This window comes from Mytilus trossulus, chromosome 10, assembly GCF_036588685.1.
Source record: "Mytilus trossulus isolate FHL-02 chromosome 10, PNRI_Mtr1.1.1.hap1, whole genome shotgun sequence".
NCBI classification, from domain to species: Eukaryota; Metazoa; Mollusca; class Bivalvia; order Mytilida; family Mytilidae; genus Mytilus; species Mytilus trossulus.
The window spans coordinates 10,797,597-10,825,003 of record NC_086382.1 but is presented as its reverse complement, the minus strand read 5'-3'; the positions used below and the strand labels follow the sequence as shown (position 1 = coordinate 10,825,003).

At 32.3% G+C, this 27,407-nt stretch overlaps 2 protein-coding genes and 1 long non-coding RNA gene across 3 annotated transcripts in view; all 3 read left to right on the top strand.

Moving 5' to 3' along the window:
* Window positions 1-1,006: 1,006 nt before the first annotated feature.
* Window positions 1,007-8,247, top strand: LOC134686840 (sulfotransferase 4A1-like). Its single transcript, XM_063546644.1, has 6 exons — window positions 1,007-1,575; window positions 2,306-2,511; window positions 4,684-4,804; window positions 5,386-5,480; window positions 6,349-6,538; window positions 7,918-8,247. The coding sequence occupies exons 1-6, from the start codon at window positions 1,074-1,076 to the stop codon at window positions 8,085-8,087; spliced, it is 1,284 nt and encodes a 427-aa protein (XP_063402714.1). The 5' UTR covers window positions 1,007-1,073; the 3' UTR covers window positions 8,088-8,247.
* Window positions 8,248-16,712: 8,465 nt separating this feature from the next.
* On the top strand, window positions 16,713-24,357 carry LOC134686839 (sulfotransferase 4A1-like). The gene is made up of 6 exons (XM_063546642.1): window positions 16,713-17,224; window positions 19,184-19,389; window positions 20,293-20,413; window positions 22,312-22,406; window positions 22,878-23,052; window positions 24,037-24,357. Exons 1-6 carry the CDS (start codon window positions 16,720-16,722, stop codon window positions 24,165-24,167), a joined length of 1,233 nt encoding a protein of 410 aa, XP_063402712.1. The 5' UTR covers window positions 16,713-16,719; the 3' UTR covers window positions 24,168-24,357.
* Window positions 24,358-27,257: 2,900 nt separating this feature from the next.
* LOC134686028 (uncharacterized) overlaps window positions 27,258-27,407 on the top strand; it is a 33,240-nt gene continuing 33,090 nt past the window's right edge. Inside the window, exon 1 of the long non-coding RNA XR_010101507.1 lies at window positions 27,258-27,342. This is a non-coding gene — a long non-coding RNA (uncharacterized LOC134686028). The remainder of the gene's footprint in view (window positions 27,343-27,407) is intronic.

The window sequence follows — 27,407 nt, the reverse complement described above, 5'->3', positions numbered from 1 at the left end:
CTCTACTGAGATCAGAACATTTTCTTTATTAAAAAAAAAAAATCATATATGTACATTCAAATCTTTATAATTTACCAGGTAAATTTGCGGAAAAGTAATAAATACAAATTGCGGAAACGTATACTTTAAATTTGCGGAAACGTAGTATTGGGACTTTGAAAAATTAGCGGAAATGCAATACGCCCGTCCAAAGTGTCCTCTTAAGCAGTACTAATACTTAAAAAGTAAGATACTGCACTGTCACTATTTTGAAATCTAGTCATAAACAAATCACCAAAGTCTAAGCACAACACAAGACAAGAACAGGCAGACGGATCCGGTATTAATGATTATGAGAATTACGATTTTTGCTTTATCCTACATATCGGTCTTTTAATGTTGTCCATAAAACCTAAATTACAATATGAGTCTATGATTTTGCTTTGAAACCAGAATATTGTCGCCGGAAAATAAAGCTAAAAATTAATTGCGTTTCGATTTCAGAAAAAGTCCGAGAAACGCTCAGAATGCACGATTAGTTTAGTATGACGTACGTCCATTATACTGTTATAACTGAACTAGTGTTTATATATACATTTTGTTTAGGGCCAGGTGAAGCACGCCTCCGGGTGCGCCGGGGAGTTTCTCGTTGCATTCAGTGAAGACCCATTGGTGGCATTCAACTGTTGTCTGCTCTCAATGTTGTTCGTGTTGTCGTCTCTTTGACAATAGTCCCACGGCCCCAGCTTGTCTGGCAAAACAGCCGTTGGACGTCAAAGTAATCTCGGACTACTTTGACGCATATCCCATTTCCATTTTCAATTCTATTTAACTCTAAAAAAAAGTTCATTTGTTATTTTTTTTTTTCGTTTAATTTACTACAAAGGTGGAACAATACATTTCTCATTTTTATCGACAAAATAAACAAACACATGGTGTTATATACATTATGTGTCTTACCTGGTGGTACTCCTTTAGAGGCGGTAAATACATTAAAAAACGTTCATAAACCAACAAACTAATTTACGTTTCTTTCCCTAGTACAGATTTACCCTTGTGACATGCTTTTGCCTGGAATGTTTCTTACGTAAAACATGTTTAAAATTGCGTTCAAGAACTTATTAAGTGTTTCCAAATCCCAGTCCCCTCTTCATTTATCTAGCATTAGACTTATAAATTCTTGCCGCAGCTCTATTCATCTGAGATCGAATATACTTTATGTGAATCTGTGTGCAAGGTCAAATGGACAGAAACAGAATGTAAAATGTTATCTCATTCCGTTCCAGCCTTCAAGGTGCTTGAATAAAACAGCTGGTCAAAACAAGCTTGACCAGGGTTCAAAGAAATATCTATGGTATCTAGTTATAAGCACATTTATTGTTGGCACATGTATGCTGTCCACCGTTGGATATTCAAAGGTGAAGAGAAGACTAAAAGGAATTGAAAATGTGACAGATGAAAATACTAGGAAAATGAAACATTTTTTCCGATACAAAGGAGTTGTTCTGCCACAGTTTACAGAAAATATTGTACATAAATTTGAAAATTTCGAGGTCCGACCTGATGATGTATGGGTCGTCTCATTTCCAAGATCAGGTACTAAATTCAGTGTGGTTTTCTGTTGACTAACCCAGTCTTTTCATGACCCTCTGCATAATAACTATTTAAACGGAACTGGTCAATTTTGTCTGCAAAACATAATTTTCATCACTCAATCATTCATGAAACACAAAAAAATAAATGTTTTGCATCATTACATTCTAGCTGCAAAACCGTAGCTCTTCGGTCCTTATGGTTTGCAAAAAGTATAAAAAAATATCCAAGGATCTAACTAAGAGCTATGGTTCTGCATCTAACATTTTATATTTGAATTTCAACATGTTCGATGAAACATACGTTTGCTTTGTTAGTTTTACTATTCAATGCTATTATAATTATATACATTACATGCATTATGTGTTAAAACAAAATATGCATGTAAGTTAAATAACTACAAATGTATAAATTCCATATTGACAAAATGATGTAATGTGTTTCTAAGTCTACACCTAGAAAATTTCTGTGGAAGTGTTCAATTTTTGAAATTTGAGTTAAAAGAAATGAGAAGTTGAATAGCAATGAGCATGATACAATGTACATTGTAAGTACTGAAAGGTAAAAATTTAGTACACAATGTAAAACATGATGTACAAAATGTACACACAAAGCAATTTCAGTCAACTATTATGATCATGATTATTGTATTCATCCTTTGAATTTAAAATTTAAAATTTTACAAACTGAAGCATGTGAAGTGACCATTACAAAATATTTTTCTTTCTCTTAGGAACGACATGGACACAAGAAATAGTATATTTAATAAATTCAAACATGGATATTGAAAAAGCCAAAACGGTTTCTATTGACGACAGATTTCCATATTTGGAATACCTGACACCAGGACTTGATGCTATATCTAATTTACCATCACCAAGATTGATCAAGACACATTTACCATTGAAATTGTTACCTAAAAATATCAAGAAAGCTAAGGTAAATAAATGTACTTTAAAACCTGTCTCTAAATGTGCTAAAGGATCCTTTTAAAGACTTCATGATTTTTATATGATTTGCTTATAAGGTAATAAGTGGATATGATTGGTCGAGAGGACTTCCGGTAGTTGATCTTGACGATGTTTATTTCTCAATAGACAAGCTTGACCGAACTCCTTTTCGTTACCAATGTAAACAAGATGGCGGTGACAATAACACAGATGTTTACAACATTTATTTTCACCATGTTCACTGCACGTTTATCGTTAAATAAAAAAAAAAAACAACTGTGCATTTGTATTCAGATATCGCAGATCAAATTTATTCGTTCATTGTGTAATCATAATTTTTTGATTGAGTTAAGTCTGCCAATTGATATTTTATTGTGTGTTTTTCTATGTTGTGATGTTATGCTATTGTTTCAGAAAAAGGGAGAAGGATTGGATCCATTAAAACGTTTAATCCCGCTGCAAATGTTTGCACCTGTCCTAAGTCAGGAATCTGATTTACAGTAGTTGTCGTTTGTTTATGTAATATATACGTGTTTCTCGTTTCTCGTTTTGTTTATATAGATTAGACTGTTGGTTTTCCTGTTTGATTGTTTTTACACTTGTAATTTTGGGGCCCTTTATAGCTTGTTGTTCGGTGTGAGCCAAGGCTCCGTGTTGAAGGCCGTACTTTAACCTATAATGGTTTACTTTTTAAATTGTTACTTGGATGGAGAGTTGTCTCATTGGCACTCACACCACATCTTCCTATATCTATATGTATGATTACATGTATTACAGGAGTTTTTGTAGTTTATTTTTTTATCAGAAAGCAAATTTCATGGAGTACATATTTTTGCCTTAACCAACAAACAAATCCATGCGCCAGGCCTATTCAATGACACAAGTATACAATTTACGTGTGATAGAGGCTATGAGTGGAAAAAATATATTCCTTATCTCCAATTTTAAAGAATTATAAGGATTAAACACATGGTCATGATTGGTCAATATGTCAAAATAGTAATAATACAATATTTAATATATATATATGGAAACCTTACCAAATAAACTACTGAAAACAAGAAACATGAAACCATATATGTCATATTGTATGATGACTGTTTTTTGAGGAGGTTGAATATGTGGTATTATTGACTTATGGAAAACTGATATTCAATTCATTGAGGCATTTAAAAGACGAAGTAAATCAGTTTTAAAAAAAATCAACTCAACCTTAATTCTAAACCTAAAGACTTAGGGGAGTTACCTGGTATGAATATCTGCATCTAACTAACAAAGATGAACTACATGTATTACATTTAAGAGGTCATACACATTTTTTCTTACCTCCTATACATTTCTAGGAATGTGATTGGTTAAAAGTGACCTCGTTGAAACCGTGTATATTTGATATTAGGTTAGTAGGGAGGTGGGACTTATTTCATACACAGTTAGTAGTGGAGTTACGTCCCTTTATATTTCATGTAAGGTAGTATGGAGACAGGCCTTAAATCATACACAGTTAGTAGTTGTGTAACGTCCCTTTTGATAAACAAAACAGTACTTAGAACAAATCTTAAAGGTTTTAACAGACACAGAAATTGATGATTAAGATTGAAATAAATTCATCAAACACATTTAAATCTAACAAGTTGTCACTGTTGACATCTGTTTTTGTAGGATCAATGGAGTAATTTCTTAATCGTGTTAATCATGTTAATACTAACTGTATTGAAGACTTGCTCATTTTGATAGGTCACTAGTCTAAATTTCACATGTTAAGATAGTCGGTAAGATAAATTTGTTACATAGTGTGCTAGTGGCATAATAAGATTCATATGGGGTCAGTAAATTTCATATGGGGATTCGAGCTTAGCTCTCATTGCATAAGGAATTTACTAACCCCATATATACCGTATAGTCAACACAGTTATTATTGTCCTTATCCTTATTACCTTATCCTATATTATCGGTGAAGACAATGCTTTTGATTAAAATCATTTATCAAAATCAATTGTGTATCAAATGTTTTACCACAACTGTACACGTTAAATTATATGACATTTACCAAGGTGAAAATGCTGTTTTATTAAGAATTCAATACATATAAGATAATACCAATATGGAATAAATATGAATATGTATATCATGTATAAATGCCATGAATGTTTATAATTTGTAGGTGATATACGTAGCCAGAAATCCAAAAGATACAGCCGTATCATACTACCACTTCTGTAAGCTACTGAAGACATTCACAGGAGAATTTGATTTCTTCCTCAAGTTATTTGTCAATCATAAAGGTATGATATAATCAGTGATTTAACTAGTAATTACAGGAAGGGCCCAAGGGCCCATGCAATGGGGAATTAAAGTTTGTGAAATGTTGAATTTTGGAAAAATACTAGTTTATTTATACAGATGACACACAACACCACCTATAATATCATGAATATACATCATTACAAAAAATACATTTTTTTTCTGTGCAAGGTTTTATTTATTTGTATTTGCTTTCATTTCAAAAACAGTAAACAAAAAATATTTTGAACACTTTTGACAAGCATGTGTAAATTTCTGATATATTGATTGTAAAATTTCTTCATAGTAAATGAAAAAAGTACTACAATGACTACATGTACACAATATACCATGTATAATACCTGTATACCATTATAAACAAGTGTAGTGTCTTGGCTTTAGGTATACACAACATTGTATCATCATATCCATCTTTAGTACTTTAACAAAGATCAGTATGAATAAGTTGTTAAATAATATTTTGATTTTTTCCAATAAAATGATTTAAATTGAATCATATTTACACAGTTTCCTAAGAGACATAACTCTTGCATATTTTGAATTATGCTTTTCTTCATTTCAGTGGGATATGCTCCATGGTGGCAGCATGTGCTGGATTTTTGGAATATCAAAGATGATCCAAATGTCTTGTTTATAACTTATGAAGACATGTGTGAGGTAAGGTCAAAGGTGAAAGTTGGTGCAAATGTTCTGTTTATGATCCAGAGATTACTTTTCATGATTTTTATTTCCTATAAAAAGCTGGTCGTCTGAACTTTTACAGACACAATATGTTTTCTTGTATTCTCAGCACAGGAATGATTTTATTTTATGATAGTTATCATGTGAGATGTTGAAATGTATTTATGAAGATACAGAGCTTCTGTACAAGACTCATTCCTATGTTCATCATTACCAGCAAACACCACATAATTGTGGTGCTCCTTAACCATTGCATTTTAAACACTACCATTGGATTTAGAGGAGCACTCATAATCTTGATTTTTTCTTCATAAATTTCAAACTTTGAGTTTTTACGAAAAAAAATATTTATAATTTTTCTTAATCAGTAAGTTTTTTATAGTATATTACACTTAATTGCGGTGCTCCTTCAACATTTCAATTTTAGCACCACCACTTGGATTTCAAGCAGAACACAAGCAAATATAGAATGTATGTTGTGCATCAATATGAAATGTCTGGGTTTTTTTTATGCTCCATTTATGGGCATTATGTTTTCTGGTCTGTGCATCCTTCTGTTCATTGTTCCTTCAGTCTGTCCCCCTTCAGGTTAAAGTTTTTGGTCGAGGTTGTTTTTGATGGAGTTGAAGTCCAATCAACTTCTTAACTTAGTACAAATATGATATGATCTTTCTAATTTTAATGTCAAATTAGAGTTTTCCCCCCAGTCATCCATGTACTGGGGACACATTCTTGTTAAATTATCAAATATAGTATGCATTGTTTACAAGATGATAATTTGACAAATAAACACAGATAAATTAAGAGTCCACTTTTTAATTTACATTTGTTTTTATATTTTTAGGATATGGAAGGCAACATTAGAAAGATTGCTGATTTTTTGGGCAAGACCCTCTCAGACAAAGATGTCAAGTATATAGAACATCATTGTAGCTTTGATAACATGAAGAATAACGCACAAGTGAACTATGAATGGATGAGACATCTAGGTGTCTGGGATAACAAGGATAAAGATAACTCACATATAAGAAAAGGTAAGGAATAATTGTTAATTATTCTAAAAACTAAGGATTTTCTTGTCCCAGGCATAGAATACCTCAGCAATATTTTTGCAATTTAGGTTCCTCAATGCTCTTCAACTATGTACTAATTTTGGCTTTCTTTCTATTTTGATCTTAGTGTCACTGATGACTCGGAGTCTTATGTAGACAAAACACATGTCTTGCATATCAAATTATAAGCCTGGAACCTTTGATAATTATTTACTCTCCCCTTGTTTGCTTAAAAAAAATTACTTGAGGTAACTATACATTTACTAGCCTATATACCAGATGCATATCTTATTGTCTACAAGTAAAAGTGAGTCTGCATGTGAAGTTGGTCATATTTGATTTAGTAAGTTTTATCCTGTGTGCTGGCATTGAAAGTACAAATTTTACTGCACCAGATGCACATTTGGACAATAAATGTTTTTTCAGTGATGTTTGAGGGCAAAATATTTGAAATACCAAAACATATATCTGGCTTCTACTTAAAGAAAAGGGATCAAGTCAGAAGCCAAACTGTACAAGGAATCAGAGTATTGTAATAAATATCATTGAGATATATATTTATTAAATTTAAATTATTCATAAAATAAGTAAAAGTATCTACAAATCCTTTCATGTAAAGATCAAATGCCATTTCCTAGTATGTGAAATGATAACCTTCACACTACATCTAATTGACTCGACAATGATACACAAAAAGAAAAAAAAGCCCTGATGTCATAAAAGTATCGTGCAAGGTTATTGCACTCAGCCTGAGAAAATCAACTAAGAAATCAACCAATCACATTATTTGATTTTGTGTTTTTAGCACAATTTCTGTACTCCCAGTAAAGAGTAAAGATTTATGGCAGACAGTACAACATCAAAGACAAAAAGTTGATTTTGCCTCCCCCTCTTTTACGAAGCTTTACATATTATACATGTTGTACATGCATATGCTTTTAATATGTCAACCTAATAAATCTGCTTATAAAAAACAACTCTCCACAAGATATCAAATGACATAGAAATTAACAACTAAAGGTCGCCTTATAGTCTTCAACAATGAGCAAAGTCCATACAGCATAGTCAACTATAAAAGGTTGCGAAATTACATGCAATACAGCTAAAATGAGAAAACTAATGGCTTATTAAAGTTTCGGTACATCCATGTTTTCAAAATCCTAGATCTGCATCTGTACCCAACTCTGAAAGCACATGACAAATAAAGAATTTAACAAACAACTCGCAGCCCAGATTGGTATATTAGGAGCATTAGAACATCTACTGGATTAGTAATTGTAAGCATTGCTTGAAGATTTTTTAGGGGACTATATTTGACTATTAAAAGCTTGAAATATTCAAATTATTTTTCTTTACTTCAGGAAAGATAGGTGAATGGAGGCTTTACTTTAACAAAGAAACAAACTATCAGATCAACAGAATGGTGGCTCATAAACTCAATGCTAGTGGACTCACCTTCAAGTATGATAAAGATGGAGCAGAACCAACTGATCAGGGAGATGAGAAACAAACTGCCAAAGATTCAACTTGACATCAGGGTCAGCATAGATGAATTTGGGTCAGTCAATTACCGGTAGACATGGCTGGTCCGGCCAAGAAGAGTTCAACAGGTGTTTGGTGAAGTGGAATTTAGAAAAGTTAGACAAAAGGGCCATTTCCAGCAACTTTTATAGAATAAATTATTTGTTTTATTTTTTGAGTATATTTGTATGTATTTCCCATAATAAGCCTTGCTTTATTTGATTTTATTTGTTGTGCATAAAGTGAGGGTACCCAAATTGCATCTATTTTGACAGTTTTTTTACCTATGTTTATTTATGCTTCAGACAAAAGTTTTCATTATGTTATTATTTTGTAGATGTATCATTATTTCATTGTTTTTACTATATGGTTTCACCAATTTAATTTCCAATCCATATGAAATTATAGAAAAATTGGTCTAAACTGACCTCAAACCAGCATGATTGTTTCTGTAATGAGGAGTACCTAAATTGTATCCATGCTTAAATTCACAAATTTTGTCAAAAGTGGAATAACAGAGGTTTTTGTTTAATTTCTTCAAATATTTTGAACAATTGGATAGAAGTCCATGCTTGCCCTTTATTTTTTTTATATTGTATTTGCAAATTCTAAAAAGATGACGTTTTGATGACGTTGCATGACAATGTTTCCGTACATTTTGCTTTTTCAGCAAACACTTCATCTGTTGGTAAATACTGTGAACGTTTTGTTTATATCTAAATAAGTTTACATATGTTAAAAGATATGCATAGTATCAAATCATAAAAATACAAACTGTGTATTCTCTAGGAAATCTTGTTAGATTTCCAGTTCTCTGCTGCTATTTTTGCTAAATAGGTGCAATTTGGGTACCATTACGTAACCATCTTTTTCATGTTTTTGTCACCACAAATTATACAAAATAGATTTACATCTTTGTGGTATGAAAACATTCATTGAACATTTGTAATCATGATCTAAATGATTTAAAGTCTTGAAAAGGCGGAGTAAAATGTCATGGGGCAATCACTACTATGGCAAATCATACACAAGTCACTTTGTTTGACTGGATTTACATTTCAGGCTTTCTATAGCTTACAATGCAGTATGAGTTTTGTAATTGTAAACTTCAATGTCTAGTCTCTGGTGGAGAGTTATCATTGGCAATCCATACTACATCTTTTTTTTAATTTTTATACAAAAAGACATACAACACCATTACTAACAGAGAAAACATAAACAATAGGACACAAAACAATGGACTGCCAACTTCAAATTGAGCAAGGCAACTGATTGTTCCTTGTTATTATGCCCCACCTACGATAGAAGAGGGGCATTATGTTTTCTGGTCTGTGCGTCCGTTCATCCGTCTGTCTGTTTGTTTGTCTGTTTGTTCGTCTGTCTGTTTGTTCGTCTGTCTGTTTGTCCGTCTGTCCCGCTTCAGGTTAAAGTTTTTGGTCAAGGTAGTTTTGATGAAGGTGAAGTCCAATCAACTTGAAACTTAGTACACAGGTTCGTTATGATATGATCTTTCTAATTTTAAAGCCAATTTAAACTTTTGACCCCAATTTCACGGTCCAGTGAACATAGAAAATGAAAGTGCAGGTTTCAGGTTAAAGTTTTTGGTCAAGGTAGTTTTTGATCAAGTTGAAGTCCAATCAACTTGAAACTTAGTACACATGTTCCCTATGATAGTATCTTTCTAATTTTAATGCCTAATTATATTTTTTATCCAATTTCATGGTCCATTGAACATGGAAAATGATAGTGTGAGTGGGGCATCCGTGTACTTTGGACACATTCTTGTTTGAAATCTGAAATAAAAATGTTGGAAAGAAAGATACAGAACTTTCCTACATTGATGTGACTGTTTCCATAACCGGATACAGAGGTATTATAGTCGCTGTCATGTAAAATTGGTACAGTGATTTTTTTATCAGCCGAATTCATCCGAGATAATGTTTTTCCATTAGCGGAAGAAAAATTCTTTCCAAAAATCCATTACTGTCATACCTTTTATTGTGTCTGCACTGTATAATCCTGACCTTCACATTTTTCAACATTATTTCCCTTGTAAAACCGCCATCTTGGTTTCTAAGAGGATCCCTTATTTTACATAACATTCGTTATTCGCCGGTTATATCTTTGTCATTGATGGGATACAATTTCCCACACTTAAACTTAAAAAGACAGCACGTAAAACTTCACAGCAACACTTTCCTTAATAACAATGGCGTTTCTCCACAAAAATAATCTTGGATTATGTGAAGGTCAGGATTATACAGTGCAAACACATTGTCAATAAAGGGTAGGAAAGCAGGTGATTTTTGGAATGATTTTTGAATCAGTTAATTGAAAAACGTTATTTTGAATGAATGCAGTTGTTAGTTTGAAATGTTTCAACCAAAAACATGGTACCAATTTTACGTGGCATGACTATAGGATATTGAGTAAAAAGGCATATTTCATTCACTAACTATAGCTAGGAGGTCCATATTAACATATTCATGATTAAGTTATTTACTCCAAGCTCGTTTTACAGTAAAGAAACTTTGCACTTGTTTTTAACCCTAATATGACCATATCCAACAAGTATGAGGTTGCAGTCTGAATCACATATTATTTTTCATGTTTTTGGTACTCTGATTTGGAAATCAGCCAATCAAAGTACATTTGTACTGGATGTAGGTGTTTAGAGCATGCAGTTCAGTGTACTTCTGAGTAAAGTTTTTTGGCCGAAAATACTTTTTCCCAGAAAGGATCATTTCATAGAGACATGTCATTTATCAGTATAAAAAAAACATACTTTTGCGGTGAAAAATGAATTCTGAAAAAGGCAACAAGTAAAGGTAGGGATAGTAAGTTATAGTATACATTTAAACTCTAACAAGTTCAGGGTATATAATTGTTGAAAAAATGCAGCTCAGCCCTGTATTTTGACCTTTGAATGAAATACTAGTGCATATCAACTTTTCATTCTAGGATATAATTTTCCTCGAAACTTCATAGTCAAAAGTGTCACCGTTTTAGCTTCAAAGGGTGTTCTAATGGGAAATTGCATTGTCTATATTTACAAAAATGCAACATATGCCTCTAGCCAATTTTGCATAAGAAGCACATATCACTTGATACGCAAGTAAAACTCAGTTTAAAATAAATCCGAGTCCGATGTCAGAATGGGTATAAAAAAAATTATACGAGAACATAACCTGTAATAATGCCAACAACTGGTTTTAGAATAAATGTTACAAGGTATTTCCGATGCAAAGACCCTATGAGTGAATTAATAGCAATACAAAAAGTATGCAACTCTTGATGACCTGACAACAGTACCGTAATTAACTTTATCCTTTCCAAATAAGTCTATTTAAAGGTTTGGTTAGCTTTTGAGGCGAATGTCGACATTTTTTTGCTTTGTAAAGACTATTACCATAAAATATTGGACGCGAATTTACCTGTACGTATAAGAAATCTGCATGTTGATATAGTTGATATGCATAACCACAACAGTAAAACCTATCCATGGAATTAACCACCATCCTGTTACATGAAAATGAAACCAAAGTCTGCCACACAGTCTGATCTGGAAACAAGGCACGACTGACAGAAAACACCAACGATGGAATTTAACAAAAGCTCAATAAAAAATCTGGTAACAGGCTTTCGTCTTCAACTAAGCTCTATCTATCCTGTCTAACAACTCTCCAATTGATCCACAACCTCCAAATGATGCTGGACATTCTAGTGTGGTTACACAAGATTTGGATTATACAACGGTTGAAATTGAAGCCAAATCATACATCATGATCAAATCACTTCAGAAGATTCAGAAACTAGCTAGGGTTTGAAATCAGTGTCAGATCAAACCTGTTTGTTGTCCAGTCGCATAATTTTAAGTATTTGAACAAAATATGTTAATTATAAAGTTTGTTAACAAGTTGACAGAATATTTATATTGCCGCAATCATTTTATCATTTTCTCTTTGATTTACAGAGTAGGATATTGGTATACAATGTATTTTTCTTTATTGATATTTGTTAACAAAATGATTGTATTCAGCTGTCAATCATGAATGTATGCAGTATAACTGAGACGAGCACTGTCTCCGAGTATAATAATGAACTTGTAAATCCGTTTCATGATTTACAGTTCGTACATCATTGTGTTTATCAATTTCAAGCTGAATATTTTATCAAAACAAAACGTTTGATTTTTATTAATAATCCATCAAAAGACAAGTATCACAATAATCAGTGATCCGAATTATTTTGTCATTGAACAGTTAACGATCCTAAACAAGCCATAAACTTTTAAATATTTCCCTGTTTCGATAAATTTCAAGAATATATACCATAGAAATATCTGAATAAGTTTTTTCAACTTCAATGCCCTAAATATCAATATTTTTTAGTAGGGCGAACGGACTCTCTGGGCGAACGAACTCAGGACGAACGTACCCAGGGCGAACATGTCATTAGGGCGAACAATACCGATACCACCCCCTTCCTATGACCGATGCTGCTGACATAGAACCTTTGTTAGTCACAGGAAATGATGACCAGGAGGAGAAATTTTTAGGGGTAACAAAGCCTCAGAAGGACCTAGGATAGACCCTGAACCACTACAAGAATAATAAATTTGACATTGTTCCTTTCAACTGTAAAAATGTCCGTAATAGCATGGACTGTATTAAAGATATTTTATGCAAGGGGTACAATCAAAATCATGTGATGGATATACACACACCGGAAGTTACAGTCGCACTCACCGCTTGAAAGGTTAGTAGTTGCATTTTCTTGTTTATATCAATTAAATTTTGATTAATAAGTTGGCACACCGAATGTCGGATAGTATGTAGGTTTAAAATACACAATTGGTTTTGCTAGAAAGCGTGCAGTTATTGCAAACACTTCGACACAGTTATCTGGTGAAATTTTGGAACTGTGTCGAAGTTTTAGCATTAACTACACGCTTTCCAGCAAGGATAATTGTGTATTTCAAAACAAGATAGTATCCGACATTCGGTGCACTACCTTATTTATTAATTTTTATTGATATAAACAAGTAAATACGACTACTTACCTTTCAAGCGGTCTGTTCGACTGTTACTTCCGGTGTGTGTATATCCATCACGTGATTTTGATTGTACCCCTTGTTATGGCAGTGTCTGCGCGTACCCGCATGCGGGTACGAATAGTCAAATTGCCGTTCTAGGCTGCGCGTACCCACATCCGGTTTTCTAATAAAATGCCATCGGATCGGGCATAAAACGTGAATATCTACGGAAATTATCAATAATATGGGGATATCGCGTAGAACGAGTGAAGAGTATGAAAATGATATTTTCAAATTGTATTTATTAAAAAATGATACATAATAAACATTGCAAAATTAAATGCACAATGATGGAAAATGAAACTGCACAGTCCCTGTAAAAGAAAAACATGATAGAAATTAATACTATTATAAAATTTTAATGCAAATTTAAAGAATATGTGTTTTATAAATCAAAAATATACCCTTATGATATTCTAAAATAATCTTTTAGTAAAATGTAAAACAGAAACTAAAATTTTAAAATATATAAAACGACTATGATTAAAGCTTGAGTTTATAAAAATTTAAATTTAAAGAAGCAAGTAATAATGAATCATGAAACGTGAACGTAGGTTGGCAACATTTGAAATGTGCAGCCGGATTGAAATCTGTGCCAAAACAATCATATTTGATATGTAAAATTTGTTCCAAATCTTAATTAGTTGCATGAATCTTTTATAATTGCTTTAAATTGATATTATTACTTGCTTCTTTAATTTTTATAAACTCAATCTTTATTTTTATTTACTTTATTTCTTTTCAGGGACTGTACAGTTCCATCATTGTGCATTTAATTTTGCAATGTTTATTATGTATCATTATTTAATAAATACAATTAGAAAATATTATTTTTTCATATTCTTCAATCGTTCTACACGAAATTCCCATATTATCGATAATAAATTATTTTCGTATATATATTTCACGTTTCATTCCCGATTCGATGGCATTATATTAGAAAACCGGATGTAGGTACGCGCAGTCTAGAACGGCAATTTGACTATTCGTACCCGCATGCGGGTACGCGCAGACACTGCCATATTTTATTTAAAGAAAATTCCAAAATCGTTTGTTTACAAGAACACTGGCTTTTTAATTTTGAGAAAAATAGCCTCATGATGAATTGTTTCCAGAGTGTATTTGAACAGCTAAATCAGTAGATGAGCTCAACCGCAATCACCCAAATCAGCGACCACGAGAGATTCGTCTGTGTCAAAGTAAACGTGTGACCTAAACCGTACATCCTAATGTGTGTATACATGCAATGCAGGGGTTCGAAGTATGTTAACTCCAAGTTCAATGATCATGATGATATATTAGTACTTGACCAATTAAGAGAAGTAGTTAATAAGTACTACCCAAAATATCAATTTGTCTTGTGCGGTGACTGGAACTAGTAGATCCCAAAATATAAAAATGTCAGAATGGCAAGCTGCCCTGAAGAATTTTCTCCAAGAGACAAATCTTATCTTCAATGAAACTGATGTTACCTTTATACATCCGAATGGCCAAGAGTCTCCACAATTGACTATATCTTCAGGAGCAGTGAAATAGATCCAGATCTTAATCTCAGAAAACGCCTAGATATGCTGCCTTCAAATAACTCAAATCACCACCCCATTCATACTTCTATACAATGCCACTTGAATAAAAAATAAGAAAGTTGAGAAAAATCAGTATCCATCAAAAGTAAGTTGGTCTAAAATAGACTTGGAATAGTATCAAACAGAAATTACAAATAAAATTAATGAGCTGGAAGCCAAAGAAAAAAATATTGACGTCAAAGATCTCATCCATGCTTTAACTGTAGTCCAAGATTTTTTTTCTCAAAAAAGTCCAAACCTCATAAACAAAAAATACTCACATCTGGAACGATGAGATAGCTCTTGCACTGTTAAACAACAAAAAAGCCTTATTTGATTCGAAAGTGGATGGTAAACCAAAATCTGGTAAAAGTGCAACTCTTCGAAAAAACTGTAGATCTGAACTTCGTAGGCAAGACGGCATGAGATAGCTAGACAGAGGGATGAGAAGTATTGCGAAATTGTGAATACACGGTCCGGAGACACCAAATCATTTTATAAGTTAAAATCAGTGCAAGCAAGGACAGACCTCTATAGCTGAAATTATAGTACAAGGGAAAGTATATGACAATACAACAGAAGAAATAATAAAGGGTTGGAATGAACATTTTGCTAAATTGGCTACTTCTGCTGCTACTCCTGAGGCTGACCATACCAACAGGGAAGCAGACATTGATGGCATCATGGAATCCTGTCTTGACGACTCAATCCCAATTTCCTTTTCAGTTTTAGAGGTCCAGAATGCTATTAACAAATTAAATAAAAACAAATCTCCGGACATTTATGGAATAACTGCAGAACATTTCATCTATGGTGGACCAGACCTGACTGGTGCATTTACAAAGATAATAAACAACATCTGTATATCATGCGTTATCCCAGATTACATCAAGATGGGAATTTTATCACCAATTTTCAAAAAGAAAGGTTTGCCAACTGATCAAAAAGACTACAGCGGAATTACAGTTCTTCTTGTTATTGGTAAAATTCTAGAGATACTTCTTAAGGACCACTGTGGCGAATAATCGCTGCCATCTAAAACAAATTTCACAGAGGAGTCATGTCTAAAATATCACTATTATTTTGCGCTCTTCTACTTAATGAAGTGATTATCGATGCACTATACAGAAAAAAAACCTTTATATGTAGCACTGCTCGATGCAAAATCTGCTTTTGACGTTGTAAACCATAGTAGTTTATATAGGAAGTTATATCAAGCAGGGATTTCCGGCTCATTATGGCTACCGTTTTGCATGATCTTGCAAGTGTTGGTGCTCAGACATCAGTTTGATGGGAAAATCTGGTCTCTGAACCCTTCGATATCAAGCAGGGAGTTAGGTAGGCAGGAATACGAAGTGCAGAATTATATAAACTTTATAGATGATGTTCTTAACCAAGTAGAATACAGTGCACTGGGATCCGTTATTGGACACATTCACTGTCCTATATATACCAACCTGTGCAGATGATGTCACTCTGGTAGTGAATGTCATTATGACGCTACCAATATACAAACCCTTTTATCGACTGTGGAGAATTACAGTCAACAGGAGAAGTATTCATTACACCCTACGAAATGTAAAATTATTAAAACTGGGAAACCAAAAATAGAGGATAATTTTAATGTCATATTAAATGATACACCCATACAAAATGTTGAAACAGCTGTACTAAGAAATTACCCATAGAAGTTACCCGCGGCAAACCATTCCATATCCAGGAAAACATCAGCAAAGCAAGGAGAACAATGTACAGCTTGATGGGAACAGGCATACATGGCAAGAATGGTCTTAATCCCGTAGCATGCCTGCAATTATTCCATGTTTACGTGTTACCAGTACTCATTTATTCTACTCTGAAACCCGAGGTGTGCCTTTCAACGGCAGGATATGCATACAAGACAAGACAAAACAATGGTGGTGCGCCTTTTAGATGGAGCATTTATATAAGTACAGGATACACGAACAGTTGTAAATGTGTTCATGTCTTTCCCCGTTCGTGTCAGGGTCCTTACAATCTGGGTTTGTTCTTCCAAATCAAATATGATTGAAAATTCGTTAAAAACTGTTTTAAGACTGAATATTAAGCATCCTGTTTTTATGTTACATATAAGATTGACACATTCTAGGCGAACTTTCATTCATCACAAGTTTTGTTTGTTTAAATTTAAGTCACAGACGGGAAGTGTTACTAGTGTAAGGACCTGCAGCAGTAATCCTTCCCATGGACGATTTATGAGGGTTCTAAAGGCTTTTGTTGGTACATTTTGTCTTGGCACTGTTATAGTGGGACTATTAGCGTCTTCCAAAATTAAGAGACGTCTTGCGGGTATTGAGAACGTTGAAGACAGTGCTTGGAATCCTATCAAACACTACATACAGTTTAAAGGAGTTGTTCTTCCACAGTTTACTGAAAACAATGCTCACAAATTTGAGAATTTTGAAGTTAGACCAGATGATGTTTGGGTTATTTCATTTCCAAGATCAGGTACTGTGAAAAGGGTGTAATTTTCAGGTAAACATGGCTTGTGGATGTATACATGAGGTAGTCCAAATAATTATGACGTCTTGAAAGGCTATTATAATTTTTTCTTTGACGCTTTACTTCGACGAAGTAAGGCGTCAAAGAAAAAAATTATAATAGCCTTTCAAGACGTCATAATTATTTGGACTATACATGAGGGTGAAAATGGGGTACCTTCATGACGTTTTAAAACAGAACAAATTCTTGCCGAATGACATTAACGGTAATTTTTAGTGCATGACAATAAAATGTCAATGTACACTTTCTTAGATGTTATCATGGTTATAAAATTAAAATCAGCTGAAATTTACAAAGTATGCTATTTTTCCCAAAAATAAAAGTAACGATAATTATTTGAGACACCTGTCAAATCACAAGAAGGATATTTTGATGAATCACAGTAAAAATTTAACGATTTGTCGCTAATGGTAGCCAAAAAAATTACTGTTTGACGCCTGAGGTTAAAGGGCATTTCCACCCTCATACATCATGGTAAACTTTGACATCACAATAGTGATTGGATAGGGGCAGATTTTCATAATGGAGGAAAAAATGGTGTGAAAATTACAAGAAAACATAATTAAAACAGAGCAGTTACTTGGAAACATGCATAGGATTTCCCATACTTTCATACTATTTCAACCTCATTCCAAAATGCCACTTATCCAATATGGCTGAACTTACCGTGAAGAGCCCTATTAAAAAAATGACTTCACAATTAAAAAGTGATTGTTGTTTGATGGCATACAGTTATTTGGAGCAGTTCTTAGGTCATTCAGAGACAAAATTCAACTAAATACCAAAAGTGTAAATATGTTTACCATCTGTTGATTACATCCCATTACTTGCAGCATGAAAATGAAACCATTTTATAGCACATTTATATATAAACTATATGATTTTGCAGGAGTGGTAAATGACCTGGAAAATTGAAGCTTCAATCTAACAACCTTACATATATATTTAAAATATTCCCAAGTGAATAACCCTTGTCGTACATTGTTGTAGCTCAATGATCGCAATTACATGTAACTCCCTGTCAATTAATGTAAACTTTATGGTGTCATGTTTTTTTTCTCTGTAGATTATGAAGGGTGGTAAAGGGTTATTTTCGTGCAACGTAATCGCCGTTTCTTATTTCACATTCAACATGTTTTTACTTTTTTATTTGACGTTCAGTCGTGCAAGACAGGTGCCTCGTTCAACATATTCTGCTTATTTAATTTTACGAGCATTGTGATTTTCAAAGTCTTATTTTGCGTGCTCTGTATTTTTCAAATAAAATTCAAACACTTGGCAGGGATCATCAAGAAATACTTTTTTAAAAGCCGTAAACCAATTATATCATGAATGTGTATACTACATTTGTACTACATGTACTAAATCTGGAATATCAAGTAAAACAAATATATACAAAAAGACAGTGGCTCAGTCACAAAAGGTTCACATAAAAGTATTTATTTTTCTTGCAAAGTTCATTACTGAATTTATTTTACGTTCAACGTGAAATTATGTCTTACTTCACGTTTTTTTCATGTAATCACCCCCCTTTACCACCCTCATTGTGAAGTTGCACATTTAAAATCTGACTGCCTGTCATTCAGCATGCTAAAATACAGTGTGTACAGTAGATGACACAATTTTATTTACAAAATTAAACATAACATGTACAAACTGAGCCTAGAAGGTATACACACATGTAGATTTTAAAAATTGAAAAGAGTCCCATAGAAATGGACCTCCATGTATGCAAGTGCATGTAAATGCTTTTTTTGAACTGAAATACAATCATGACGACAATTTGCCATGATTGTATTTCAGTTGAATAAAATCCATTTCATCACAATGTACGTAAATAGATGTATTAGTATACAACTGGTATATGAATAATTGAGATCAAGTTATTAATTTTGCATTTTTCAGAAACAGAATGGATACAGGAAATAGTATTTTTGATAAATTCAAACATGGATTTAGAAAAAGCCAAAACTGTTTCTATTGATGACAGATTTCCGTACCTTGAATATCCCAGCCCAGGACTTGATGCTATAGCTACTATTCCATCCCCCAGAATGATCAAGACACACTTACCATTAAAATTATTACCAGAGGAAATTAGGAAATCAAAGGTTAACATATTTACATACGTAATATTTTTTCATTTTTTAATATGAAGATGTTTAAACTGAAAGTATAGGAGTCTATTTCCCAAAATTTCTTAAGACTAAGCTAAATTAAGATTGATCATAAGTCATGAACAATTCAGTATAATTGCGATCAATCTTCGTCGTAAGTTTTTTTGTGAAATGGACTCCTGAAGTACACATTGGTACATGTTTCTCTAATTCTTTTTTTTGGGCCCATTGTTTAAAGGAATTTGATTGCATGGGTAAGATATTAGGATTTATCTAAATGTGCCAATAGGTGTTAGAGAAATTGACATTTCAACATCTGTATAACTCAACTGATAAAGAAGAAATGTGGAAAGCATGCACTCAAAAAGGATTTTCCTTGATCAAAATGAAAATTTATTGGATAATCATTAGTGAAACAAATTCTTACAAAGTTATTCATGGATTATCAGATTTATACAGTCTTGATAGTTGAATTATTGAATTTTAACTATCTCAATAAAACCTAGATTCCACTAGTACTAAATTGTAATGTATACGTAAGAATCTATATTTAAATGTTTCTTCATTGTTTTGTTCATTATGCATGCTTACATGTTGGTTGTATGAAGGGACTCCTAGTTAAATCTTTGAATTTATTTTGATGGCATAGAAGGCAAAATGGTTATCTTCACATATTTTACAGTGTCAAGGTTATCCTGATTTTTACACCATGTTTAAAAGTAACATCGAAAGTTCATTGTCTTCAGAACTACAATATGTATCCTGTTTACCTCTGCTGTCTGTTCACTATATATTATTATGAACCGAAAATGCTGAAAAAATTTATATTCTGTTCACTATATATTATTATGAACCGAAAATGCTGAAAATTTTTATATTTTTTTATATCAATTTTAGGTGATATATGTTGCCAGGAATCCTAAAGACACCGTGGTTTCTAATTATCATTTCTGTAAGCAGCTGAAGACCTTTGACAAGAACTTTAACTCATTTGTGAAAGCTTTTATTAGGAATAAAGGTATGGTTAGTTAAACTTAAAAAAATAGAATTCACTAAACATGTTTTATAGAGGGGGATAAGACCTTTATCTGGACTCCTGGATAGGGCGTTTTTAAGCTCAAGATTTTGGGATTGACCCTTTCGGGATCCGGGAATACTTTTTTTGATTTTCAGGATTTTTTTTTTTAAATTCAGGACCTCATCAGGATTACATGTTTTGAAGCCCATGATTTCCTGATCAGGACCCCTCATACCCTCCCCCTTTAAAGAAAGCCATACATCATGTACATAAATAAAACCACTAATTCCTAGCCTGCAATATATGTTAAATTCTGCATTTTTTTCTTTCTTTCAAATAAATTGGCTTTGTTTCATGTCAAAACTACCACATTATTCAGTCAGAGCTCAGACATAAACAAGTGTTTTTTTTTTTTTACTTTAACTTATCTACTTGTTGGAGTCAATATTTGCAACTTTTTAATTTAGGTCAAATATTTCTTGGTTAACACTAATTGACTTATTGAAGTCGTAAATGGGCCTTAATTAAAGAGGGAAAAATCTTTGAATCTACAAATTAATTAGACCTCTATGAGCATGATGAGTCAAAAGCAGATTTAGAATTATCATGACTATTTATGGGGGTCTCATTGGGGGGTTCTGATCCCAGATCCTGCTTACTTTTTTGTCAGATTCCTGTATCCCCCTTACACTATGTACGTAAGCAATTCTCAATTTTTTGTCATTTCCCGGGTTCCGATAGACCTCATTTCCCGTTTTCACTACACAATAATTTTTCTTTCACGTGTCACGCTTACAAAATATTGGCAATCCCACGTCAGGCTTAGACCCCAATGAGACCCACATTTATGTGTGAGCTCTGACTGTTATTCTGACCTTTGCCACTCTAGCATATATTCCATTGCATATTAGAGCTCTCTGGATCACAGAAGTTTTGTAGTACATTTTTTGTATAAACACAGGTACTTCCAATTTGAGCAACCAATAAATATGCTTTCAAGTTTTTTCCCCAGAATTTTTGGCATCAACTATTCTATCCTTTACAATATGAGATTTGCGTTACTCTTGTATAAACTTCCCCTAATCCTAAAATTGTAAGACCACAACCCTACCAGTGTATCACACATCCATTAAAAATATTTCCAGGAAAACACTGATTTGCTAAAATTATTTTATACCTCTATCATATTTATCATATTTATCAGTAATTCTAATATGACGTGCTTCTTTAGCTTTGTAAACAAACCCATGCTCTATTATCCAATAAACTTAGTTTGCACATGCGTATATTGACTACGGCAGAAAAAGTGAATTTTATCAAATTCGTATGTATTTAATGTATTTCATTAAATTAAAACACTTTCAAACACTAAATTGATACACACATTTTGTTACTTATACTTTAGCAATGACAACAATATGTTGCATTCCGAAATTGACATATTTGACCTAGATACGACAACCGCTCATGCTGGCTGTTCAAAAACTCCTCCCTCTTAAAAATCACAGTGCCAACTGTTTGCTTTTTTACAAACAAAAAGGGAGGTTCATGGAAGAGCCTACACAATCACTTTACCCTTTATATACACATCGGACATAGAAATTACCTTAATTGTCCTAATCAGAATCGAAATAATTGATGCAAGCTATACTTTATTTATTGTTTTAACATGGGTAGGCATTATATTCGTGTTATTTTAGCCCTCAGTTGCTCGGGCAAAAATAATCACGAATATAATGCCTACCCATGTTAAAACAACCAATGAAGTATAGCTTGCATCAATTATTTCTTAAAAGAGTTTTATAATTTTACTCAAAAGATTAATAAATTTTCATATTAAATATTTTTTATTTATTAAGAGAAAAAATATATCGTATTAATGGATTTTTTCATTTAAGTTGGATATGCCCCATGGTGGCAGCATGTACTGGAATTCTGGAAAATCAGAGATGATCCAAATGTTCTGTTTATAACCTATGAAGACTTATGTGAGGTAATTATGTATAAGGGCACAGATAAACCAAATGGTTTGTTTAAAAATTAAATGTGTAAGCTAAGAAGAGTGAACAAATTATAGTACTTTTACATTGAACCTATGACACCAAGCATATATTTATTCCAAATGTAATATCTATACATGTACATGTAGGTAACAAATACTTTTATCAACAACTCAATGCCATAATCAACAAACACAAAATGATCAATCATTATTCATAATTATATTGAGCAGACTGACATCTTTGCTGTCCACCCTAAAGTTAAAATAGAATAGAAATCAGTTGAAAGTTGCCCATACAGGCCCTGCAATTTTATCATGTCTTAAATTATGTTTGACCTATAATGGTTTACTATTATTACATGTATAATTTGTTACTTGGAAGGAGAGTTGTGTCATTGGAACTCATACCACATCTTACTATATCTATTCTAAGATAAATACAAATATTACTGTTTTTTTTAGGACATGGAAGGGAGTATAAGGAAGATATCACAGTTCCTTAACAAAGAATTGACCAATAGGGATCTTGACACATTGTTAAGTTATTGTAGTCCAGAAAACATGAGAAACAATAAACAAGTCAGCTATAAATGGCATCTAGGAGAAGAAGATAATGAACAATCTGATATCATGAAAGGTAAAAAGTTAGTTTTTAAAAAGCAGTATTAGGAGTTAATAAAAAAAAATTGTCCACCTACTGGTACATTGAATAATACTTATGACATTCAAGAGTGTCAGAAAAAGTGTCACAGTTACAAGAAAACTAACCAATATCTTTATCTACATATGAATTGTTCAAATGTTTATGCTCATTTGTGAACCATGCTTATGTTTACCTGGAAAAAGGTTATTTATGTAAATAATTTGATTAGTCTAAATTATAAAATGGTTAAGAGTATACAAAAACAAACAGCGTATCTAAACACACAAAAAAGTCCAGGGTTAATTTTGCTGGACTAAGATGCATAGTCTGAGAACTGAAATGTTTGAATTGAACAGAAAATAGAACTGTTCTAGGTAAATTAAATTTACAAAAAAATGTGAATAAAGCAAATAAATTATATTCTGACATCACTAAATTTGTTTTGGTGTTGGCTGCTATGATATAATTTTCATGATGATTATAGAAATTAAAAAAATTATGTCTCAATTTTGTGGCAGTGAAAATGTTAATTTCTATACAGTCATTCTTTCAAGCTATTCTTTAAATTCAAGTTATTCTTTAAAACTGTTAAATTGTACCCAGTAGTTGTAAGGACATAGTTAAATATTTTTTACAAAATTACAAAAATAAGACAATTTTATCAAAATACAGATCTGGTGTCATTACTTTGCTTAAAACAAGTATCTGGCAACAGTCCATTTTACTTTTTGTTCTGGTTCTTTGCAGCAGCCAATGAAACTTCAGCCTTCAAATTTTTAAAGGTGTGTATTATTATGATGATTTTAGAGGATCTCGAAAGGTATATATTTGCTTAAACAAACAGAAGAAAGTATTGCTGTCAGATACTTGTACATAAGCATGGGCACAGTATCAATGGTATCTTTATTCCAATCAGATTGAAAATAATAAAATGTTGTATGATAATTATCCTTTCATGTTGTTTTTATTTAATTTCAGATGGAATTGGTGAATGGAGAAAATATTTTGATGATGAACCAAACTATCAAATAAATAAACTTGTTGCACATAAACTGGCCAATAGTGGACTTACCTTTAAATATGACAAGGAAGATAAAAATGACAGATGAAGTCATTATGTAATAAATGGTTACAGATCAGAGATTCTGGGGATGCTACATCAACAGACAGATAGTCCCAGAATGAGGCCAATAGAATTATCCAGGATTGAAGTTGTGTGCTGTGTGGTCAAGTTATGTAATGATAAAGAAGACCAAGGTTCCACCAAATTTGGTTTCAGAAATAAATCTATTTGCTTTATATCAGATTTGTATTAATTTGGTTTGTTTTGCTAAGTCTTTAGTATTTCATAATTATGTCATTTTTTTCCCCTTTTTTAGGATTTTTCAATATAGAAATAATATAACACGATGTGGTCTGATTGCTGATAAGACAACTTTTGTGTACATTGTATGTCCCGAGTCAGGAGCCTAACATAAATTAGGCCGCTTGTTTTCTGGTTTGAATTGTTTAACATTTGTCATTTTGGGGCCTTTAATAGCTGACTTTGCGGTATGGGCCTTGCTAATTGTTGAAGGCCATACGGTGATCATAGTTGTTGATTTCTGTGTCGTTTGGTCTCTTGTAGACAGATGTCTCATTGGCAATCATACCACATCTTCTTTTTTTATGTTAAGTTTCTTTTCCCCCTCTTTTTCAATATTTTTTACAGTCTTGCCCATCAGATAACTATCTACCAGAGACTAAATGACATTTATGTAGTTCACTATACACCCTTATTGTCCTTGTTTGTGCTTTTCTGTAAAAGTTATAAAAGGACTTTACTTTTTCTCTGCTTGAAATTAGTCATGTGATTTCTAATCATGAATATAAACACCATAAAAATTATATTACTTTTATTACATCATTTTCTAAATTAGTTTATCTAACATGTCTAACATGTAAAATCACTTTAAAAGACAAAACTTAGATTCTTTTGGCTCTTGTTAATTTTAATAGTTGTAAACCCTATTTAGACAAATGTATTGCAGATCATAACACTTGCATCTTTCTAACCAAGATGAGACTATTGTTTGTCAAAATTACCTCAATAAGCATACGTGCCAACCCTTCCAAATGCCCATGGGAGTTTTAAAAGTGCAAGATGGCTGTCATAGTCCTAAAAAAAATTAAGATATGGTATGATTGCCAATGAGACAGCTATCCGCAAAAGACTAAAATGACACAGACATTAACAACTTTAGGTCACCGTACGGCCTTCAACGATGAGCAAAGCCCATACCGCATAGTCATCTATAAAAGGCCCCGATTAGACAATGTAAAACAATTCAAACGAGAAAACTAACGGCCTTATTTATTTAAAAAAATTAACGAAAAACAAATATGTAACACAGAAACCTTAAGGTGGTATGGGTGTCTTCCTCCATCTTGGATTGTAAAAAACAGAGAACCAAAGGTCCAGATTTTCTATCAAGTCAAAAAATTTGATGCAGGAATGCAATTATTTAATGTGAATTTTCATTTAAAAGAACTAATTTATAAGAATATAACTTATAAATATTAACATTTTTGCAAATGTTGATTAATTTTGGTTGTTTTTATTTTTTTTTTTTTTTAAATTTGCATTTTAAGGGGAGGTAACTCTAAAACAGTGCATTTTCTGAAGGAATCTACATGGAATTTTCCTATTCTGTATTTTAGACGGGGAAAACGTTCGTTGACCCTATCTTTTCTTTTGATATTCTCAAAGCATTGTCTGAAAGCTATCTTTTCCTTAAGTATTTATAGCGAACGCTATTGAACCTTTCTATAGATTCACCTGCAAGTTACCTGTCCATTTAAACTTTTGGCAGTTCTATTGTCCCATCTAACAAATACAACAGGTATTGTTCTCTGTATAGTTTATTCACCAGGACCTTTAAATTTCTTCTAAGAGAAATATATCACTCATTGATTAATTTACCTGAGTAAAAAATTTATCTGCTAAATTAGATGGAAATAACATGTGTACTATTTATAAAAAAACTGTATATGAGTTTGAATGTATTATATTTTCAATCTGTTGAATGTAAACACTGATTCAAACATTAATAAAAGTTGATTCCTAAAAAAAATTAACATTATTCCTATTTCCAAAAAAAAATTGATAAAAAAACCCTAAAAATGTTGATGTTTACATATTAAGGCCTTCTTATAGCGAACCCTATTGAACCTTTCTATAGATTCACCTGCAAGTTACCTGTCCATTTAAACTTTTGGCAGTTCTATTATTCACCTTCACCAGGACCTTTAAATTTCTTCTAAGAGAAATATATCACTCATTGATTAATTTACCTGAAACAAGGTATTAAATAAAACTGGAAATCAACATCAAGTTTAGAAAACCTCCATTTCTTCTTACCACTTTATTTCATGGTGTTAGTTCAATTATTTTTTAATTTGATGTAATAACCTTTTTTTCTGTTTAGTTGATTTTTTTCATATTCAACCTATTAATTATGTTTTACATGCATATTGTGCATTATAACTTACCTTAGGAAATAAATTGCAAAACTTGATAGTATGGCTAAACCTTTTCATGATTTGTAAACATGAAAACTTAGAAACTAAGCTTACTCCATGCATGCATGGACGAAGGTAACTAACGTTAACTTAGTCCATGCATGCATGGACTAACACTACAGACTTAGTCCATGCATGCATGCACTAAGGCAACTAACCCTAACTTAGTCCATGCTTGCATGGACTAACACAACAGACTTAGTCCATGCATACATGGACGAAGGCAACCAAGGCTAACTTAGTCCATGCTTGCATGAACGAAGGCAACTAAAATTAACTTTTTTAAAGTTTAGAAAATTTATAAATGCAAAATATTTCAAAAAAATCAAATTTTTCAAAAATTAAAAAAAAAAAAATATTTAAAAAAAAATTGTTTTAAAATTTAATTTTTATAAATATATAAATGAAAAATTTACAAAATTATTTTTTTCCATAATGCTGAAAAAAGTTTAAATTCCATTTTTTTTCAAAATTACACAAAAAGAAGAAAAAAATGGTTAATTATCACTGTGTATCATCACCACCAGATATAGGTACCCTTGCATATAGGTATAAATGCCACATGAAATATTCATGTCTGCCAAAAGATTAGAATTTGTTCACATTTTTTTTAAATGATAAAAACTCTTCACTGAACAGATCAGTTGGAGCTGAAAATTTGTTTAACATAACCTGGACAGTAGCTGCAATTAGTTCCTGAAAGTTCCTAATCATTTAGTAGTGGTAAGTGTTATTTTAGTTTATTGTTATTATATCTGTAATAAACATGTTTAATCAGTTTAATTGAG